The sequence below is a fragment of the Nematolebias whitei genome, chromosome 10, assembly GCF_014905685.2.
Source record: "Nematolebias whitei isolate Nwh7 chromosome 10, NemWhi1, whole genome shotgun sequence".
NCBI lineage: Eukaryota > Metazoa > Chordata > Actinopteri > Cyprinodontiformes > Rivulidae > Nematolebias > Nematolebias whitei.
Genome location: NC_056507.1, coordinates 19,997,238 through 20,016,527, shown reverse-complemented (window position 1 = coordinate 20,016,527; position 19,290 = coordinate 19,997,238). Strand labels below are relative to the sequence as shown.

The window sequence follows — 19,290 nt, the reverse complement described above, 5'->3', positions numbered from 1 at the left end:
CTACAGCGGCAGCACAATGCGATGACATCACGTGCGCCTACCTGGTCTCACGGTGGAGAGGAAAATTTTAAATGTCGGTGGTGTGGAAGACTTTTTTCGGTGAGGATGTCGGATTCCGAAGATTTTTGGACTACGTTGAGCCTCGCTACATCGTCCCCAGTCGGATATATTTTCCGACGTAACCTTACCCGAGTTACAAGCCGTCATTTCCGACGTCATTGAGAAGCTAATAGCCGATAGCACTTGGGTGAGTTTTACTACAGACATTTGGACGGCGTGTTAGCCCTGTTAGCATGATTAGTGTTACGGCACAACGGATAGACAAAAACTTTGAACTTAAAAAAGGCTGTCCTTCATGCACAGAAGTGCAGAGGATCCCAGACTGCAGCTAGGAACCTGGAACAAGCCTCCACAAGTGAGACAGCATTGCAGGTGACTAATGCTAATAAATAACATTTAACACTTTTTATTTAACATAAGTTAAAGTGCTATGCATATCATTTGGCTGTTACTGAATATATGTCACAAGGTCTTACAGCTTTTGTAGCAAATAAGCCTAAATAAGAGGCTATGTTCGGACAAAGGAAAGTGAGGGCTGTGGCTGAGTGTTTAGAGCAGTTGTCCTCCAATGCAAGAGTTGGGGGTTTGAATCCACCAGCATTCACATGCCAAAGTGTCCCTGGGCAAGACACTGAACCCCTCGTTGCCTCAGATGTGTGTCCCATCGGTGTAAGAGTGTGAGAAAGCTCTGATTAGTCTCGTTAGAATGATTTGTTCAATTAGCTTTGTACAGATCTAGTAGAGTGCTGTATGAATGGGTAAATGAGGACAGATTGTGTTGTAAAGCGCTTTGAGTATCTCGATGAGATAGAAAGGCACCATAAGTACAGCCCATTTATATAACATATCGGTATTGGTTATCGGCCAAAAATCCAATACCGTGCATCTCTAATTCTCACTAGACTTTTGAGATCTAATTTGCATTTGAACAAAACCCAGGACGCACTGCTTCTCCCAGGTTTGATTATCAAGCAGCAGCAGGTTTGTTTTGACCGTTCCTTTGGGGTTTGTATGACAAATTGGAGGCCACTGCACATCTTGTACAGCATTCCTCATGATGGTGCATCATCCTCTATTACAGGTTGGAAGGCCTTAGTCATGCTCGGAGAGAGAAGAAAAGATCCTGACTGGTCCTTGTAAAAGTGAGCCGATGTGTTTTTTTTAGTAATTCCTCATCCAACGTCCCTTCTTTTTCTTTTGCTACCTCCTCTTTATACCCGTCCGACCTCTGCTAACCTCTCATCTTTAACAGCCTTTAAGAGTGGCGTGAATGGATGGTATTTGAGCATTCTGGGATGGATGGCTGGGGGCCAGATCCCCATGGTTACCCTGGAGCAGCAAGTGGCTCTTTCTTGTGTGTACTTAACCAGTCTGCATGCATGGGGGCTCATGAGGGAGACAAGACAAGTTGAGTGGCATCATCACCAAGTCTTGCACACCAATAAATCGCCTCCCTAAATCAGTGTTTTTTTAAAAGCACCACCAGGTCTTAGGCAACTTCTTTCGCTCTTCAGTTGTATGGTCGCACTGTAATAAACTAAACAATGTTCTAGTGAGAAAAGCTGAAGCACCACTCAGCTGATAGTCACAGGTTGTTAAGATCACAAGAAGGAAGGATGGTGCATTTCCCCCTGATAAAGGGATCAAGACTTGACCTTAAAAGGTTGGTTTCTTTTAGGGTCTGTGGTACAATATGAGGTGGCACAAGCTTGGTTTTGCAGAGTGCCTTTTCATGGACATCAGTCATCCTTTACCCTTCAATGAGCATCAGCAAAACGCCAAACAGGAGGTCAGAATTGAACATTTAGTCCAGCTATCCCAAGCTCCGCCATCACTAGGACTCATGCAGGTAGTGATGAAGTCAAGCTAACCCCTTACCTTTGACCTGACTCTCATACTCGGCGATGATTTCCTTGTCCTTTTTGAACCTCGGCGTGGACATTTTCTGCCTCGGAGCTCGATGTTCAAACTTCTTGTAAAAACTGTCCACAACAAGCGGAATCCTACTGCAGCCGCATGATCCTACGGCGGAGGAATGGACCGCAGAGAGCGCCGACACAAAATGGGGGGGGGTTAATTCCGCAACAAGGAGAAGAAGAGAGTGTTTACTACTTCATTGTCCCCCTTCCCTGTAAAGACGGAGCAGGGCCGATGCGGAATCCCGCTCCCAGCGAATGTCCGGACTCCAAGAGTCGAGTCGACAGCCCCACTGCACAGACAGAAAAAACAATCCCGCAAGTTTCAGGCTCTGGAGCAACTGGTCCAAGCGTCATGGGGGGGGGGAGGAGGGGGGAGGCAGCGAGTCAACTTCCGTCCTGAGTGGAAGTGGTTTCAAGTTGGGACACGCACACACTTATTATTACCCCCACCCGCTCCCTCGCTCGCTCGCTTTCCCCACCACGAAGCGGCTTGGACCCCCCTCCCTCCTCAACTCCCAGCACGCGAGGCAGACTGCAGCTGGAGGGGGGGGTGCTCCCTCACAGACAGAGAACAGTCATCAGCCCGAGCTGACGCGTTTCTGTCCGCCACGTTCTAAACTTGGAGCAGATTAAAGTGAAGCTCGAGTTGATTCAAATAGCTGCTGGAAATAAAACGAGGATATTTCATTCCGCTAAGGCTGAGAGCTGAATGAGTGACGCTCCTGAAAAATAACTTCAAGCTAAATGCTGCTAGGTAAATGTAACAGGTTAGCTCAAAGCTAAATACAGCAAAAGGCTAGCTGAAAGTAGCAAAGGGCTAACTAGGTAGCAAAACGGTTGTAAAATAGTATAAGTTGCAAAAAGTTAAAAATTTAGTAAAAGGCTATCTAAAGACTAGCTAAAAGTAGCTAGCTTCAACCTTTATTTATACAGGTTAATAGCATAGAACCTCGGGGACTCATTTACAAGGGAGATCTGAATTTTTAACAAAGAGTGATAACAACAATGAACAGTCATGAAATAGACAAACAAATTTCGTATGGAAGCCCATTTCTGTCATGAAAGAAAAAATAAAACCCCAACAGGAAGTCATCATTTTGACTTTTAAAGTCATAATTATGGGAATAAAAATCATAATTGAGTTTTAAATTCATAATCATAGAATGTCATAATTTTGACTTAAAACCATATTTTTGACTTTAAAAGTCATAATTACAAGAATAAAAGTCATAATTTCGAGTTTTAAAGTCATAATTTTGACTTTTCTAATTTAATTTTGAAGTTTGTCCCTTGTCGGACACGGTAGTTTTTCTGCATAGCACATGGATTCATTCATTCAATGTATGTCCCTCTGACATCAACCCTTTTAAATAAAGGTATTTAATGTATACATCTTTTCATTGCCACATTTAGTGTCGAAGCCCATTTCCGCTATGACATAAAAGCTCAACAGGATGTCATAATTGAGTTTTAAAGTCATAATTACAAGAATAAATGCCAAAATTACGACTTTTAAAGTTGTAATTTTGAGAATAAAAGTCATAATTATGACGTTCAAACTGATAATTATTATTTTTATTCTCGTAATTATGACTTTAAAACTCACAAGTATGACTTTGGTTCTTGTAATTATGACTTTTAAAGTCAAAATTATGACTTTAAAATTCGAAATTATGACTTCCTGTTGGGCTTTTATTTTTTCTTTCATGGCGGAAATGGGCTTCCATAAATTTGAGGGGTTTTTTTTTGTCTTTTTACAAAATAGCAAAAAGATAATTTTATGTAGATAAAGACTAGCTTAAACCTAATGGTAGCAAAAGGCTAGCTGAAAGTAGTAAACAATGAGCTAAAATCTTTATCTCATATATGCTGCTGCTGTTAGGCGTATTGTTTGTAGTGCTTGTATTTTTAGTTAACGTTTTTCTTAGTTCATATCTTAAATCTTATTACTGTTTTTCTTTTACATTTTATACTTTTGTTGGATGTAACTGGGACCCTGTGCACACAATTTTGTTCCACCACATATACCACATGAGATGCTAATGACAATAAAGAAACCTTGAGCTTGATAATCTTCATATCTCCTCCTACATGTCACTAAGTGCAGCTACAGCGTGCGCTCTCAGGACATTATTACATGCAGTGTTCCCTCAGTGAGGACTGAACTTGGCAAAAGAGCCTTCTCTTACTCCGCTCCTGTAACCTGGAACACCTTGCAAAAAGATCTGAAGCTCTCGACCATGACATCTTAAGGGATTTTAAACAACTGCTAAGTTCATGGCAAAAAAAAACAAAACATTGCAGACATTTCTGTTTTTATTTTATTTTATTAATCTTTATTTAACCAGGCAAATCCCATTGAGATCATAGATCTCCTTTACAAGGGAGGTCTGGCCCTGAAGGCAGCCTAACATGCATATATTTACTGTATATTTGAATATTTGGGTTGAATGAATAAAAGTAGCAAAATGGTAGAAGTAGCAAAAAACTGGCTAAAAGTAGCAAAAGGCTAGCTAAAAGTACAAAATGACTTTCTAAAAGTACCAAAAGACTATTAAAAAGTAGCAAAATGGTAGTTAAAAATAGCAAAAAGCTAATTTTATGTAGATAAAGACTGAACTTAATGGTAGCAAAAGGTTAGCTACAAGTATCAAACGATTAACTAAAAGTAGCAAAAGTCTAGCTAAAAGTAACAAAATATTAGCTAGAAGCTAAATCAGCATAAAATCTAAAATTGAGTAAGTATGGTTTCAAAAAGAACAGTTTTTGACTTCAGTGTATTTTTACACAGGAAATATTTGTAATTAAAGTTGAATATTTTTAAAGTTTTTTTTTTTTTTTTAAAGTCATTAACTTCTGAATGCTGAATGTTCTGATTTTTGAATGGCTAAAATATTAGTACAGACTATTGTTGGATAAAATAAATACCCTTTCATCATTTACTTGAATAAAGGAGCTCACACACGACAGACTTTTCAACCCAGTTTACTTACAAGGTCAGAGTTCACATACAGGCTTTCACAGATGCACAGTTACATGAGCCTCGTCTGCGGCGAGCAGTGCGGCAGGAAGTGCTTTAATACTGTAAAACAGGTGAGGTCAAGACGACTTCGGCTTTCCAGCTTACAGTCCCATAAGGCCTTGGAGTTTAACAGGTGCGCTACCGTGCACCTGCAGGCTCCTCTCTGAAGAGACAGCACAACTCTACCTCTCACACGTTAAACATTAGTTACTGATAAACATCCTAAATCCTCCTATGCAGAGGTAATTAGATTTAAAAATACACCTGGAATATTTAAATATGGGCAAACAATAGTGAATGCTGAGTCAGTGATAAAGTAGAATAACCTATACTGTTCTATTAAAACAAAATGTCCCATCCATCTTTGGACAAAAATAGTGTCTCACTGATGCAAAACCATAATTAAAACTAAAAGGCTATGGGTGAAAACCACACAAACTGCATAATCCTTATGATTTGAGCACAAATTATTGATTCACTAGAAGTATATTTTAATGTATTCTAAACAGAATTCATAAAATAAATGTACAATTATTACTTTATATTTAATGTTTTGTTTAATTCAAGAAAACTTTTTTTTTTTTTTGCCATTAGTCCAGTGCTCTTGTTCTCAATTTTACCACTGCATCCCCTGGACCACAGCGCCATCTGCTGGCACAACTGAAAAGCACATCACAGATTAGATAACGATTCACTGTAATTGCACCGTTTAAAAAGTGCATGCAGCACAGCACTGAAAAAATACAACAAAATGTAATTCTTTACTCAAGTTTTGACCAGGAAAAAATGTACACGTCACACCAATCATTTTCTTAAAAAGATTTTCACGATACAAAACTGATCTACTAAATGTACCATTTTCAAAACAAAAGTCTAAAAGCACAAAAAAAAAAAGAAAGAGTTTAATCCTACACATGATGCTTAGTGTTCTCCAAAACTCACAGTTTTCAGTGCATACAAACAAAGATACAAAACATGTCTGAAGTAAAACATGGGCTATAAAATGTAAAGGCAGCTTACAATTTGTAATTTCTAAATGCCTGTACATTCCACAGCTGTAAACATTTCAGTTAAAATACAACCAAAAAAAAGGAAAAACAAACAATATATAACGTTACAAACTAAACGTATAGCAACTTTATAATTTCACTGTTACAAAAAAGATTTTAGAATAACCTGCTTCAGATAGTAGATCACTGAATATCACCAAGTTCACTATACCAGTAGTACATCACTTCTTTCTCCAGAAACCACAAGTTACATCAATATTTATTGGGAATCCTATAAAAAAAACCACCAGTCAGACATTTTTGAAGAAATTCTCCTCGATGACCTCAGTGAACCTCTCCTTCATCTGCTGACGGAAGCTGGAGTACCACTCCAGCAGCCTCCTCCTCCTGTCCACCCTCTGCTCCTGGCTCATTCCTCTCTCCCTCTCCAGGATGGCCGGCAGCTCCTTCCAGTCACTGATGAAGATGAAGGGCGCCCCGGCAGCCTTTAGGAGACGCAGCGGAGAGCTGGGCCCTGCTGCACAGCTCCCAGGGGTCAGCACATCTTCAACCACGGGCACAGAGCCGTAGGAGCACGCTTCATAGATGCGGTAACACTCTGTGTTGATCCCCACTGGACAGAGAGTGAGCTCGCTCTGAGCCAGAGCTGTCTGATAGCGCTTCAGACTGTCTGATGTTTCCTGAGGAAGCCACCTAAGGTTAGAACAAAGAATACATAATACTTAATCAACAAAATAAATATGGCAGATGGAGTCTGGTGATGCTCTTTCAAGACAGTTGCCACATGTTTAAACTGAAAATCTATACTTAAAAAGTTACTGAAATCAGGAGGTGATTTTTTTTTAACTTGTCCAAACAGGATACATACTGTACAAGCAATAGGGTGTTAAATTAAAAAAAAATATATATATATATTGGTAAAATAACAAAATAACAACAAAAAAGACTTACTTATCCCTGGCAGCAGTGAGGCATTCCTTATCTAAGCCCGACTGTTTCAGCACCTGCATCAACGCTTCCCTGGAGGAATTTTTGTAAACTGTTCCCAAGAAATTGCAGAGGTATGGTCGGTTGGAAGTTATCAACTGGGCGTTAGGCCTGATCATGGGAAACTCTCTGTATCTGCACAGAAACAAAACAAAACAGCAGTTTGTATGTTGAAAAATGTGTTTCGAATAGAAAAGACAACCTCACATAGCTGGATGCACACATTTATTTTAGCGTTGCTCTTTGTTAAGATACACACACACACATGCATAAAACTGATGAGATGACATACGTGGCAACGCCAAGAGGCCACTGGAAAACATCCTTATCGTTGACCCACGGACTGTCATAAACGAGGAACAGCAGATCTACAAAGCCACCATTTCTCTTTAAGTGTGGGGCGATCCAGTCATTGTTGCATTGCTCATTGCCCAGCAGAACCACAGCTACATGAGATAGTGTATTGGAATGAACTAGAGCCTGGACGTGCTCCAGCCAGCGTGTGGAGTAAGTGACCTTCTGCTGCTCTCGGCCATTGAGAACCAAAACCAGACTGTTCATTTCCAGAGGAACGTGACCCTGGACCACAGCTGGCCCAGTGTAGAAACTAAAAATGGGCAAACAAGCAAATAGAGAAAGAAAGACTCAGTTTTTTTTTCATAATCTTTTCATGACAATTTAGTAGTTTGTCACTAAGAATAAAAACAGGAATGTAAAATGAATAATCTGTGACTTATTACCTGAATTCAATCTTTCCTGACTGCAGCTCTCCCTCCCTCCATTGTGCTACTTTGTCAGTTGGGTTAAGAGGTCCTTCCAAAATATGTTCCCAAAGATAAAGCCCTGAGAAGAAAAAAAAAAGGTTTAATACAATTTGTGACCAAATTTTAATATTTTATCATTATGTACAATATCAGTACAATGAAATGAAAGCAGAGTCTTTTGTACTGAGCCTCCTTATTTTCACAACCACTGATGACACCACAAAGACAGACTGATTATATCTGAAGTTAATGTCACTCAAAACCGAATGCCACAGGAACATTTATTCATTTTCATGCTTGATTGTGTTAAACTCTTATTAAAAAACAAGTGCATTTGTTTCACACACAAAAAAAAACAACACTAAATAATGTATCTTAAAAGCTAAAGTATACATGAAAATGCCATTTTGAAACCTAATTTTAGAATATTCATGAAAAAAATGTCCAACTACTGGCTTTACTATAAATCTGCAACAGTTACATTTATAAGATTTCACTGATAATTAAATGTTACTATCCAAATTATAGTTTTAATTAAAGTAATTATCATAAAAGTAGTCAATTTTAGCTCTAAAATAAGTTTACCTTTTAATTTAAACTTTATAGGCATACTAACTCAATAGCATTAAGTGTAAATTTCAACAAAAGCAAATCTAAAATTGCTTGCAAATCATAACTGAAAAAACAACAACATTAAAATTATTCTGAATGAAATGAACATAAAACGTTATTTTTGATGACAAAACTGTGACTGATAAATTTATTTGAGACTTACCAATGGCAGCTTTTCCCCAGATTTGGACGTTGTATCTTTTTGGTTTATTTTTATTCATTCGAGCCATTTGCTGTTTAAAGGCCTGTCTTTTTTTGTTTAAAGCGGAGTTGTACTCCACCTCTTCATCCTCCCACGGATTCCACTCATCTGCAACAAATGGAGCACCGCCATCTCTGACACCACCTGCAAACACAACATGACCTCCAGTTAGCTCACCTGAATACCTTTTTATATCAAGAAATTATTAAAACGCAATCAATGCAATGACTTCAATACGTTTGATGCATTGTTTTGACCGAGATTAAAATGGTAATTATGTAAGTGAAATTACCCGACGGTGCTCCGGGCTCCTTCTTCACCACCCTATGAACGCGGGAGATTACTTTGTTGCTGAAGAAAACATTATATGCAGCGTAAAGAGAAAATGCTACGTAGGCAAAAATAATGAGAAGAAATAGTTTTCTCTTCGGTATTTTCATTTTCTTCTCTTATCTCAGGTTACCATAGTGTGGCTAGACTCCGTACATTTTGTGCAAGGACCCTTGTTTACAACATAAGGACCCCAGGACATAGCTGACTTAGAAGATGCCTGTACTAATTTTGTGCGTGTGTGGTTGTTTTATTTGTTTCGCAAATGAAAAAAAATATATAATTTTTTTTATAAATATTTTACAACTAATGATTTTTTAAACTAATAAGTACAGTACTTAAGAAAAAACAAATTCTTAGTGAATATATTCTAAAGAAGACAGATGGCATAAACCAGAGTAGTCTTAATAAGGATTCCAGGTTCTTTATTGTCACATAGCATGTGGTACACGAGGTGGAACGAAATTGTGTATACAGGGCCCCCTTTACATCCAACAATAGCAAAAATATAAAGTGTAAAAAGAAAAAGTAAATAAGGATCTAAGATATAAACTAAGATATACTCACTAATAGTGCAAAACAATACACAGAACAACAGCAGCACGATTCTCACAGGTTTGGTTCGGCTATAATTATATAATAATATAGTTTATAATATAATTTATAATTGTACTTATAATTATCAATAATTTATCATTATAAAATGAAAGTAAATAAAAAAGTTGGAACAAAGCCAAGGGCCTTATAGTATAAGCAATTTGTTATCGTATGAGTACATCAGCTGTATGAACTCACGATTAATTTTGTACACAACCATTATAGAATTATTTTACATAAAGCAAACATTTTGAAATTGTCCAAAATGTGTAGGTTTTTTTTGTGGCATACAGCAGGTTTTTCAATAAATTTAATGGCTGCTCCCCTCTTCAGGGGTCGCCACAGCGAACTAAGTCACACGAAGACTTGGCAATTATTTTTACGCCAGATGCCCATCCTGACACAACCACAGACCTACCACAGCTGTGTGGAGCAGAGAGCTGCTATCTAGGGTGCTTGGGGGAGCATCAGGTGGGGTTTGGGGGCCCTGGATGGGGCAGATGAGGGTGGAGGCAGGTATAGGTGCATCACCTATCCCACCTACATTTTGATGCTATCGGTAATTGAAAAACTTCAGTTTCCTAAGTTGACTCTGACAGTAATAATGTATGCTAAGAGAATCTTGTGAAACCAGCCACTAGGGACCAAAACCAGCCACTAGGGAGCACAAGTGTATCTCTTATGCCAGCCCCAAGACCAGGTCATGAGGGTTGTGTAAAGAAGGGCAGGCAACGTCAAACCCTTTAGCCAAAACTAATATCAAAGTTCATCTAAGCAACTCCATACCATATTGGTCGAGGCCCAGGTTAACGACCACCACTGCTGCTGCTGTGGACAAACAGGGTGCCAGTGGAAATTGTGGTACTGTTAGTCAAAGACCACGAGGAGGGAAGCATGTCAGGAGACGGAGGGAGAAGAGGAAAGTCAAGAATGTAGGACTGATGGTGGCAACTCTAAATATGGGGACAATGACAGGCAAAGGTAGAGAGTTGACTGACATGATGCAGAGAAGGAAGGTAGATGTTTTATATGTCCAAGAGACCATTTATTAAAATGCCTTACAAAAATGCTCGTTGTTTACATGTCTTTGGCTCCTGCAGGAACTCACCTTGCCCACACAGACATATTCTTGGCATCTCAGCTTACATTTGTGAAGGTTTTGGATCCAATAGGTCCTCCTCCTAGGAAAGCAATGATGAAAGAAAGGCATTCTCCAACCCTTAAGACTGGTGCTACTACTGTGGTTAAGAGTCTATGCTGCAAAGACAGTTATCACCCAGTTTGTCTCCTCCAGTACATCAGCTGATGTCCTGGCTTCGTCCAAAATTGAGATCAAGCTGAGTAACATTCCAAAAGGTTAAAAATATGACCTTAAAGTAGAGAGGAAGGCCCTTATCTGTCTGTCCCCGCACAGAGAAGGAAATTGCCCAAGAGGCGGCTATGAATGTGACCTCCAGCACGACAGAGAAGTGAGAGCAGATTAAAAATAAACGTGAAAATGATTTAATTGTTATACATTTGTGAAACAGTATAGATGGATTTGCACAAAGCCCACAAAAAGCTTTGTAAACCGAGTCTGTGGTGTCCATTCTTGTTGCGTTTTACTGAAATAATTAAATAAATTCACACAACAATGCAGTCATATGCGCGTATCAATATACAAACAGCAAATTGGCTCATTAAATACACAATCATCTTTATATAAATTAGTATCAGTGCAAGTGGACAGAACAAATAACTTTTAACTAAGAAGTGCACTTTTAAAATCAAATCAAATACACAACCTTCAATTTCAGTCGCTTTTTAAGTACCAAGGTGATTTTTCACTATTGTCACCCGTTATTAGAATTAAGATTGAAATGTTTTCATAATGCAGCGATTGCAGTATCTCCTGTTTCGTAAAAACTATTTAGTTTTTGTTGTCCACAATTCCATCCCAAGGAGTGCGTAAATCTCAAGTCAAGTTATTCAGGTAACACTAATCCATGTAGTGCACCTCTGCCTGGAGCTCCTTGGTGACATACCCAATGAGAGCAGCTGTAACCTGCTGCTTCAGCATGGCATTGCCCATCACCAGAGCAGTTAGCTGAGCCAAGTCAGTCCACTGAATGTCTCCCAGGATGCCCATGAGATCATCATAAAGCTTCTGCTGCTGCGGAGGGCTGAGCTCCATTATGATCTGAGGCAGAGGTTTGAACTGTCCACTGGTCATCCAGCAGCCAAGGAGGCCTCCCACTGCACCACCTGGACAGGAAGGTTTTAAACTAGTGGAAACATGTTGCACGGTTTATCAAGGGGGAAAAAAAAATGGTAGTATTTTACTTACCCACTGCAATACCAAGAGGACCCCCAATCAAGCCTCCAGCAAAAGCAAGTCCGCCAGCTGCTGCTGCTCCTTTCCCTGAACCTTTCACTGTGGACTTTATCTGCTGATTGGCAGATAACTCGCAGCACAGCTTCATAACATCATTGATACGATGACTCATCCTGTGGAGCACAAAGTTTTAGACACAGCAGAATAAGCTTCCTGAATGTGCAACTTTTATTTTCTGTATGACGCTGGACAGTAAACCAGAAATGCTGTGAGTTATGAGATCACCGTGTCAAATGCCACACCAGAAATTACAGGATATACTAAGACTGAATACATTAGATTTTTTTTCTCACAAAGCAAAATATCAAATTGCTTGCCATTACTTTTATTTTCTATACCAAATTAGTATATATACACACACAAAAGTAATAATTACTACAGCTCCACACACACACACAAAAATAACTTCTTGAAAAAACAGTGGGGGAAAAACACAATACATAAAAACACTGGCTTGAACAAATTGTTCCCAAAGCTTGGTAGAAATATCTAGAAACTTTTTCCTTTTTAAAGAACATTAGGCTCATACAGTTCAGTCAAATAGTAATGACACTTGTTTCTTCTAGTACACAGTTTACAACCATTTCTTCTGACACTGACATCCAGAGTAGTTTTAAGAGATGAGACGAAGCAAACTCTGTTAATTTATTTTAAATCTGTTTATTTCAACATTTAGCTTCTAACACCACGTTGCGTCAGAAAGCATCATGAGTCAAAGGCTAATCTATGTTCTCCTCTGAAAAAAAAAGACTAAACTTGAGACACATAACAGCGTTATTAAAACGTACCAAACATTATTTATCTACCTTAGAGTGAAGTTAAATCCATAAAGTATATTCTTTATTGTTAAAACCCGGTTCCAGCTCTCCTCCGCCGGCGGGACATGAGCTTATATTTTGCATTGGACATTGTCGTGTCGCAATGCCTGATGGGAAAAACTTTATTGCTGCGTTCACGGCACGTTGACAAGCGTACAATTTCAGACGTATTTGAGGTCAAATAAATACAAACTTTTATTTTGATAAAGCAGGTTTTTTACCTTTAGTTTAGCTACATTGAGAGGATGTAGTTTAGATCTAAATTAGAAAGTATAAAATATCATTATGTCTACACAGCATGTTGATCATTAATTTCAACATGGTATAGAAGCTGAAAAGCTGAAGTGTTGTTACAAATGATTTAATATTCTTAATTCATCCCATATCTTGATACAAAGAACAGCCCTGTACTATATATTGTATCCTATATATTTAAGAGATAACTAATGTTTAACTTGCGCAATGTTTACAGCACGTAGTTCTGCTATTTCCGACGGCAATTAAAAGCATCAAGATCATCTCAGAAATGAAGTCATAAATGGTCTCAAACTGTAGCCTCCTCATCCTTAACTCTTAACATTACTACTAAATGTTTTATGCAGTTTTATTAGAGTAAACAGTGTCAGTAGATGTTTGTATAGCCATACGAAAAGATCATCTTGTTGATATTTAAAATTGCCTCTTTTTTCTTACAGCTAGAGCGCTCAGTAAGTTTGACTGTGCAACACTGTGATGGTTAATGTTACTGCATTTTAACTAATCACCTTATTAAATGAAGACTGTTTACATTTCTGCAAGTGTGCCTATTTACCCAGAATACACCGGGAGACAGAGAAGCAGCGACGTCAAGATTACTTTAGTTAGGTTGGTTAACGGAAGTTACAACTTGGATTTTCAAAATAAAAACAAAATGAAGACGTCTGGAAATGTATGAGCACTTGTGTAATTCTACAAAACAATAAAAGTTGCAAAATCACATTTGATTTTTTTTTTTTTTCAAAAGCATCGGTTATTGAAACAAACGTTTCCAAATCTCTTCAAACAAAGCCAAGCGTCAAAGGTTGAATCAAGGTATTACTGAGTTTTTTTTTAACAATACAATGCAATATTTGTCATCTGTTAGATATTTGTCTACGTCCTAAATCCTAAGTCCATTAAAATCTGATGGCATTATACAGTTCTACACATCTTGTTTGATGCAAGTGACTGACAAAAAAACAACACATAAACTAATTTTCAGTCATTAGCAGTAAAGGGTAATGGACCATGAAGAATGGCTGAGTTGTTATTTTGTTTCTACTTATTATTCAAAAGTGCATTTGCTAATTAAGTTTTTTTTTTTTTTGAAGAAATAGAGCAAAAAGGGTTAAATCCTTTCTTCAAAGAAAACATACCATATCAAGCTAAAGAATTGACTCAAGAAAGAAGCTTGTAAAATAATTATAACACATGTAAAGTCTGAGCTTCAAATAAAAACTAGATAACAGAATGTAAATAAGGCCGTGCTTCAACTGAGTGACTAAATGTTTTTTTTTTTCCGTAGCCATCTTCTTCATAGTACTTTATTAGGAACTTATTTCAGCTGAGAGTTGCTGTGAGCATGCGTTACTTAATTTCTCTCAAACCCAGCTGTTCGAAGCAGACGGCCGCTTGGCCTGAGCCTGGTTCTGCTGGAGGTTTCTTCTTCATGAGAGAGTTTTTCATTTTATTTCCACTGTTGCCTCTGTGCTTGTTAAGGATGGGAGACTGTGATGAAAAAAGTAATCTGTTGGCTCCTTAGATAAATATTGTTATTAACTGACATTATATGTAGTGAATGTTTCTGTTCAGTGCCCTGAGATGACTTCTGTTGTGATCTGGTGCTATATAAATAAACTGAATTGAACTTGTATGACTTCATTTACTCCTCTCTCAAACCATCGTTCCTCTCTGTCCAGGATGTGAACATCTTCATCCCTGAAAGAGTGACCGCTGGCCTGGAGAGGAGTGACCGCAGAGTCCTGGCCAGTGGCTGTTTAGTTTCCCCGATGTAAGACTGATCACAGCCCTGACACTGAACAGCATACACAATATTACTCCGTTTGTGCCGGGGGACTGGATCTTTGGGATGAACCAGTCTTTGCCGTAATGTATTTTGGGTTTTGAAAGCCACTGGGATGTCATGTTTAGAAAATAAACATCTCAATTTCTCTAAAATAGATTAATTATTGTAATTAATTAGCAATTATTACTAACTAATTTATAAAGTTTAAATAAATTAACATTAAAAGGCGGCTTATTTTAGACGCATACACGCAGATGCTTTTATTTTGAAGGGTGAAAGCGGATGTTCCGTTGTATCGCCTGTTGGCTCGCTGCGAGAGTGCATGGCGCAGAGAGAGGAGGACTAAGCTCAGCGTTGGGATCTTGAACGGTGGATATTTGTGTTTCTGAAGATCATGCAGAAACCCTGAAATGAGACCAGCTCCGGACGCGTGGACCTCCATCCCCGCTTCATTGATGAACACGTGCAGCACGGCTCCGAGGACCAGCTGCTGTAGCTGCATTCATAAACACTTCTTTAGGACTCACAACAAACCCTGAGCTTTGTTTTTGTGGGTCTCCAAACGCGCACTTGACTGTTTTGCACGTGACTCGACGATGGCCGAGGAAGGTGAAGTGAATGTAGGGAGGCTCCGAGAGGAACACGAAAAGGTAATGTTGGGCTAGTTTTGCTTCCGTGGGGGGCAGAACCCATGCCGAGCCACGCGGTTGGATCAGTTTGGACTCGTCGAACCTCTTCGTGCTGCTTGTAGAAACATCTGCGAGCCACTTGTTTTACAAGTTGCTTTTCAAGCCTCCCGAGGTTTTGTTTTCCCAACCACTTTTCGAGAAGCTTCCTCCTTCGTGCAGCCGGTCACGTGCTCAGTTTGGTTTAAATGGAAGCGTGTGCGTGCAGACGAAGCTACACGTTTAAAAATAAACACGTTTTTCATGCGTTATCGACCAGTGCACGTGACTTTTTGAGTGAAGCTGCCATCAGATCAAGTTTTAAATCTAGATGTTTTCGTAGCTAGTCGTGTCATGGTGTTGAATTTTAAAGATGCAGATGTTTTGATCAACTGGCGGCCCGCGGGCCACTTCCGGCACGCGGGTGACTTCAGCCCGGCCCACTAATGAGTTCATTGAAAATAATTTTGGGGTTCTGGGTTTAAGTTTTGGGTTCTGCTTATTGCATTTATGATTCAGTGCAATAAAATAAACAAATTTAAAAGGTAACAGATCATTGTAATACTTGGTTTATTTACATAATGACTTTAAATTGCTGGATGTCCGGCCCCTGGGCTTTCAGAAACTGTGGCCCCTGAGCAGTTTTGTTTCTGGCAGCTGGTCGACTTACTCTCTTCCTGTTGGGATTCAGTCTAATATGTGCTTTTAATCTTAAAACAAGCCATAATCAATTGTAATTAACGGTAATGGCAGTTGGTATTTATTTTTTTTAAATAGCTACTCATTGTAAACTTGTAAAAAAAAAAAAAACATTTCAAAGGTTACACTGAACTAGATCAGATGGTGCCGTTTGAAAAAGAGTGTCGCTGTACTTTTCCAGATATGCAAGTTTGAAATGTGGGTTTGCACTCAATGTAAACAAAACAGCTAGCTAAAGCTGCCAGAGCCCACTTGAGTCACATGATTGACCTACATTAGGCTGGTCTTAGTCTGTGCTTATAAATATAATATAAATATAGAACTGGACAAGCAGAAGCGTAGAGTGAAAATATCGTGGTCAAAGTAATTTTTAAAAAAGCAAAATAAAACTCAATAAGACTAACAAAAGTAAACTTTTGGATTGAGCATGGTAGTGTTGCATCACAAAGACAGAGCTAGATAATCAAACTCATTTCACTTTTCAAATCTTCTAGATTTGAGAGTTTTAATGTTTCAGCCCAACTATATTTATCAGCATACTTTACTCAATAAATCTGATTTTAAAAAGCTTCCTCCTCCTTCTTTCGGATGTTGAATTTTTAGGCGTTGCTGCAGCGAGTCATCCTCTCAATACATCGGAGTTGTCAGATTTTATCCCAGAAGACTCTTAAGTCATTTCAGCTGCTTTTCTAGCTAAAACAAATTCACGTTGTCCACAGCCATTTGCAGATTTAGCGTACAAATCTTTAAAATGAGAACGCATTAACCGTTGATAGGGGAACCAAATTGTTCCTATAGACGTTTTCTTTTTTCTAGGACATTGCAATGAGTACTTTTTAACCTGTTTACCTCCACTGGGGAAATACAGTTGTGTTTTATTGATAGAAGTTTGTGTAAATTGTATCCACTTTAATTTTAAAGCTGAAATTGTTTGTCCTAAAACAGGTGGTGAAAGACTGTGAGAGTCGGATTCAGCACTGGTAAGCATTAAAAAGTCACAAGAACTATTTATAAAAAAGGAAATTTCTGCAATGTTTTTGTATTTAGGCGTCATAGTGTGGACACAGTATTTTTCTTTTGATACATCTGATTCTGTTTAGTGAAGTTACATGATATATTTGTGGGGTTTGTATCATTTGATGAATGCATCATGTATATTTAAAGTTTTAAAATGTGTGTAGTTTAAATAAAAATGGGAAAATGCTAATAAACATATCAGTGGAAGTATTCATGCAAAGGTAAGAGTTTGCAGAGTGTTGCAGCTCAAAGTGTCTCAGATCTTCATCTTGCTCCTTGGGTTTATTATCCTGCTCAGGTTCTAGTACTATCCACCCATATTTTGGTCATATTACAAATGATAGGGTTTACCTCGAACATGGCAGGACATTTAAAACCCCTCCGGTGTTATTTTAACAGTATGCTCAAACATTTACCGCTCTCCCTGGAGATGCTGTTCAGTTCCTGTTCACAACCCCCTGCAGAGGACGGTTATTTTTACAGCTTGATGTTTCTCTGCTGTGCTTCACAACGAAGCATGGTCTTTCTTTTTTCTTTTTTTTTTAGTTAATTGGTTTGTGCAAATTTAATAGTTAAAAGTTTTTGTTTTCTCCTCACAAAAATACCTTGGAACGCTCCCAGCTTCCAACAACTCGGCTGATCACCAGTGTCACACATGATGGGACAACAATTGAATTTTTAAACTCGACATTAACATAATAAAACTCGAGTAGAACTCGAGTACTTGATGACATCATAGGATCTAAAGATACAAATATAAATAAATAAAACTGCAAAAAAGGTCATTATTTACAAAAAAAGACCAACAAAACATTGGGAGTGTATATTATGCTCCTACCTTTTATCATACTGCAAATAAGTCACAGGAAAAACTAAACTATTAGTTTTTATTATTAAGCTGCAAAAGTAAAAGAAACTTGCGGCACGTCAAAAACGAAACTTATAAACAGTGGGGCGGACGACCACCCCGCACCACTGCCAGATGTGGTGTGCATTAGGTTCAGTTTTAGAGATTAATACGTTTATAGGTTTTTTATAGGTTTAGAGATTAATATTTTTTGCTTTTTGTTTGTGAAACGAGGTCAGAGGAAGCTGGTTCTGGTTCGATCATTGGACCCGGTGTCGCACCATATTCTGTGACCTGCAACAGTGCACGCAACACTGCCCCCTACGGTCACAATATACGGTGGTCACAGAATATGGTGTAACACCGGTTCACAACGAGCTCCAAACAGTCAGGAAGTTGATTCATTTTCTGTTTCCTTACGATAGTTGAACCGGAAGATTCATGTTTAGTGAAATATTTCTATCTTTTTGATGCATTTCTACCTGTTTGCCAAGACTGGGCCTGCTCCGCTCAGTCCATCTGCTGGGAGGAATCCATTTTGTAGCCTGCGCCCGGTGCGGATCACGTGACACGTCACGCAATGACGTGAAATTAAAAAACTCTATAATGTCCTAGGAATCGATGTGTAGATTACTCGAGTAGTCTGTTCAACCCCTACTATTTATAAGACTGATTTTTTTTACATTTATTTGACGTGATTTCAAAATAATTTGAAGGCTAAATACAAATAAAAGGTGAACATTAATTTATTTTTACATTTTGTACAGTTTTTCTGAGGCTTTTATATTGTTTATATCTATATCGGAATTATATTGTTATCGACCGAAATTAAGAAATATATCGTGATAGAAGTTTTGGCCACATCATCCAGCTCTACTCCCTCTATTGCTGCTCTTTGAATTTCGTCAGAAAGCAGCAGCCAGAAACACTGTTGACTTTTACAGTGTAGGCTTATTGAAATAAAACTACAAAACGTTGGTGCCTGTCCGAAGTTTTTTATTTTATTTTTGTCCTATTGGTTGGTTCCCGCTCTCCCGTTAAATTTTTATACCGTACTGTCAAAATCACGTGAGTAATATTAAAGTTGACAATCGTGTGTCGAGTACAATCTTTCGTTGAAAACCCGCGAAAGTCGAACCGCGAATTAGTATAGTACAGCACTCGAGGGACTACTGTATAAATCACTGGCTCCAAAGTGTGAGGAAAAAAATTCCAGCTTATACACCGGCAATTACGGTACTTCTGATGAACGCGTCTTTTTCTTGCTCTATAATTTTGGCAGAGGACCATTATATAATATATATATATATATATATATATATA

At 38.4% G+C, this 19,290-nt stretch overlaps 4 protein-coding genes across 4 annotated transcripts in view; 1 reads left to right on the top strand and 3 right to left on the bottom strand.

The window, feature by feature from the left end:
* srgap1a (SLIT-ROBO Rho GTPase activating protein 1a) overlaps nt 1-2,288 on the bottom strand; it is a 102,300-nt gene extending 100,012 nt beyond the window's left edge. The window contains exon 1 of the mRNA XM_037683439.1: nt 1,939-2,288. Coding sequence (XP_037539367.1) covers nt 1,939-2,002 — 64 coding nt within the window. The 5' untranslated portion in view covers nt 2,003-2,288. The remainder of the gene's footprint in view (nt 1-1,938) is intronic.
* A 3,966-nt stretch (nt 2,289-6,254) lies between these two features.
* Nucleotides 6,255-9,074, bottom strand: rxylt1 (ribitol xylosyltransferase 1). The gene is made up of 6 exons (XM_037682758.1): nt 8,869-9,074; nt 8,538-8,720; nt 7,739-7,841; nt 7,291-7,605; nt 6,963-7,133; nt 6,255-6,704 (listed from the first exon to the last, which is right to left on the bottom strand). The coding sequence occupies exons 1-6, from the start codon at nt 9,014-9,016 to the stop codon at nt 6,302-6,304; spliced, it is 1,323 nt and encodes a 440-aa protein (XP_037538686.1). The 5' UTR covers nt 9,017-9,074; the 3' UTR covers nt 6,255-6,301.
* A 2,235-nt stretch (nt 9,075-11,309) lies between these two features.
* Nucleotides 11,310-19,290, bottom strand: part of zgc:112052 (protein C19orf12 homolog) — an 8,231-nt gene continuing 250 nt past the window's right edge. Inside the window, exons 2-3 of the mRNA XM_037682757.1 lie at nt 11,830-11,990; nt 11,310-11,747 (exon numbers count right to left, since the gene is read on the bottom strand). Coding sequence (XP_037538685.1) covers nt 11,482-11,747; nt 11,830-11,989 — 426 coding nt within the window. The 5' untranslated portion in view covers nt 11,990 and the 3' untranslated portion in view covers nt 11,310-11,481. The remainder of the gene's footprint in view (nt 11,748-11,829; nt 11,991-19,290) is intronic.
* The window catches only part of uri1 (URI1 prefoldin like chaperone), a 12,850-nt gene continuing 8,606 nt past the window's right edge, over nt 15,047-19,290 (top strand). Inside the window, exons 1-2 of the mRNA XM_037682756.1 lie at nt 15,047-15,389; nt 17,049-17,083. Coding sequence (XP_037538684.1) covers nt 15,336-15,389; nt 17,049-17,083 — 89 coding nt within the window. The 5' untranslated portion in view covers nt 15,047-15,335. The remainder of the gene's footprint in view (nt 15,390-17,048; nt 17,084-19,290) is intronic.

Bases quoted from the DNA above. Each gene is read 5' to 3' on its own strand.
- rxylt1 (XM_037682758.1), bottom strand. From the start codon at position 9,016: ATGAAAATACCGAAGAGAAAACTATTTCTTCTCATTATTTTTGCCTAC. The intron at 7,842-8,537 runs GTAAGTCTCAAA...TTTTCTTCTCAG, and splicing joins CTGGGGAAAAGCTGCCATTG to GGCTTTATCTTTGGGAACAT. The intron at 7,606-7,738 runs GTAATAAGTCAC...GCCCATTTTTAG, and splicing joins TCAGGAAAGATTGAATTCAG to TTTCTACACTGGGCCAGCTG.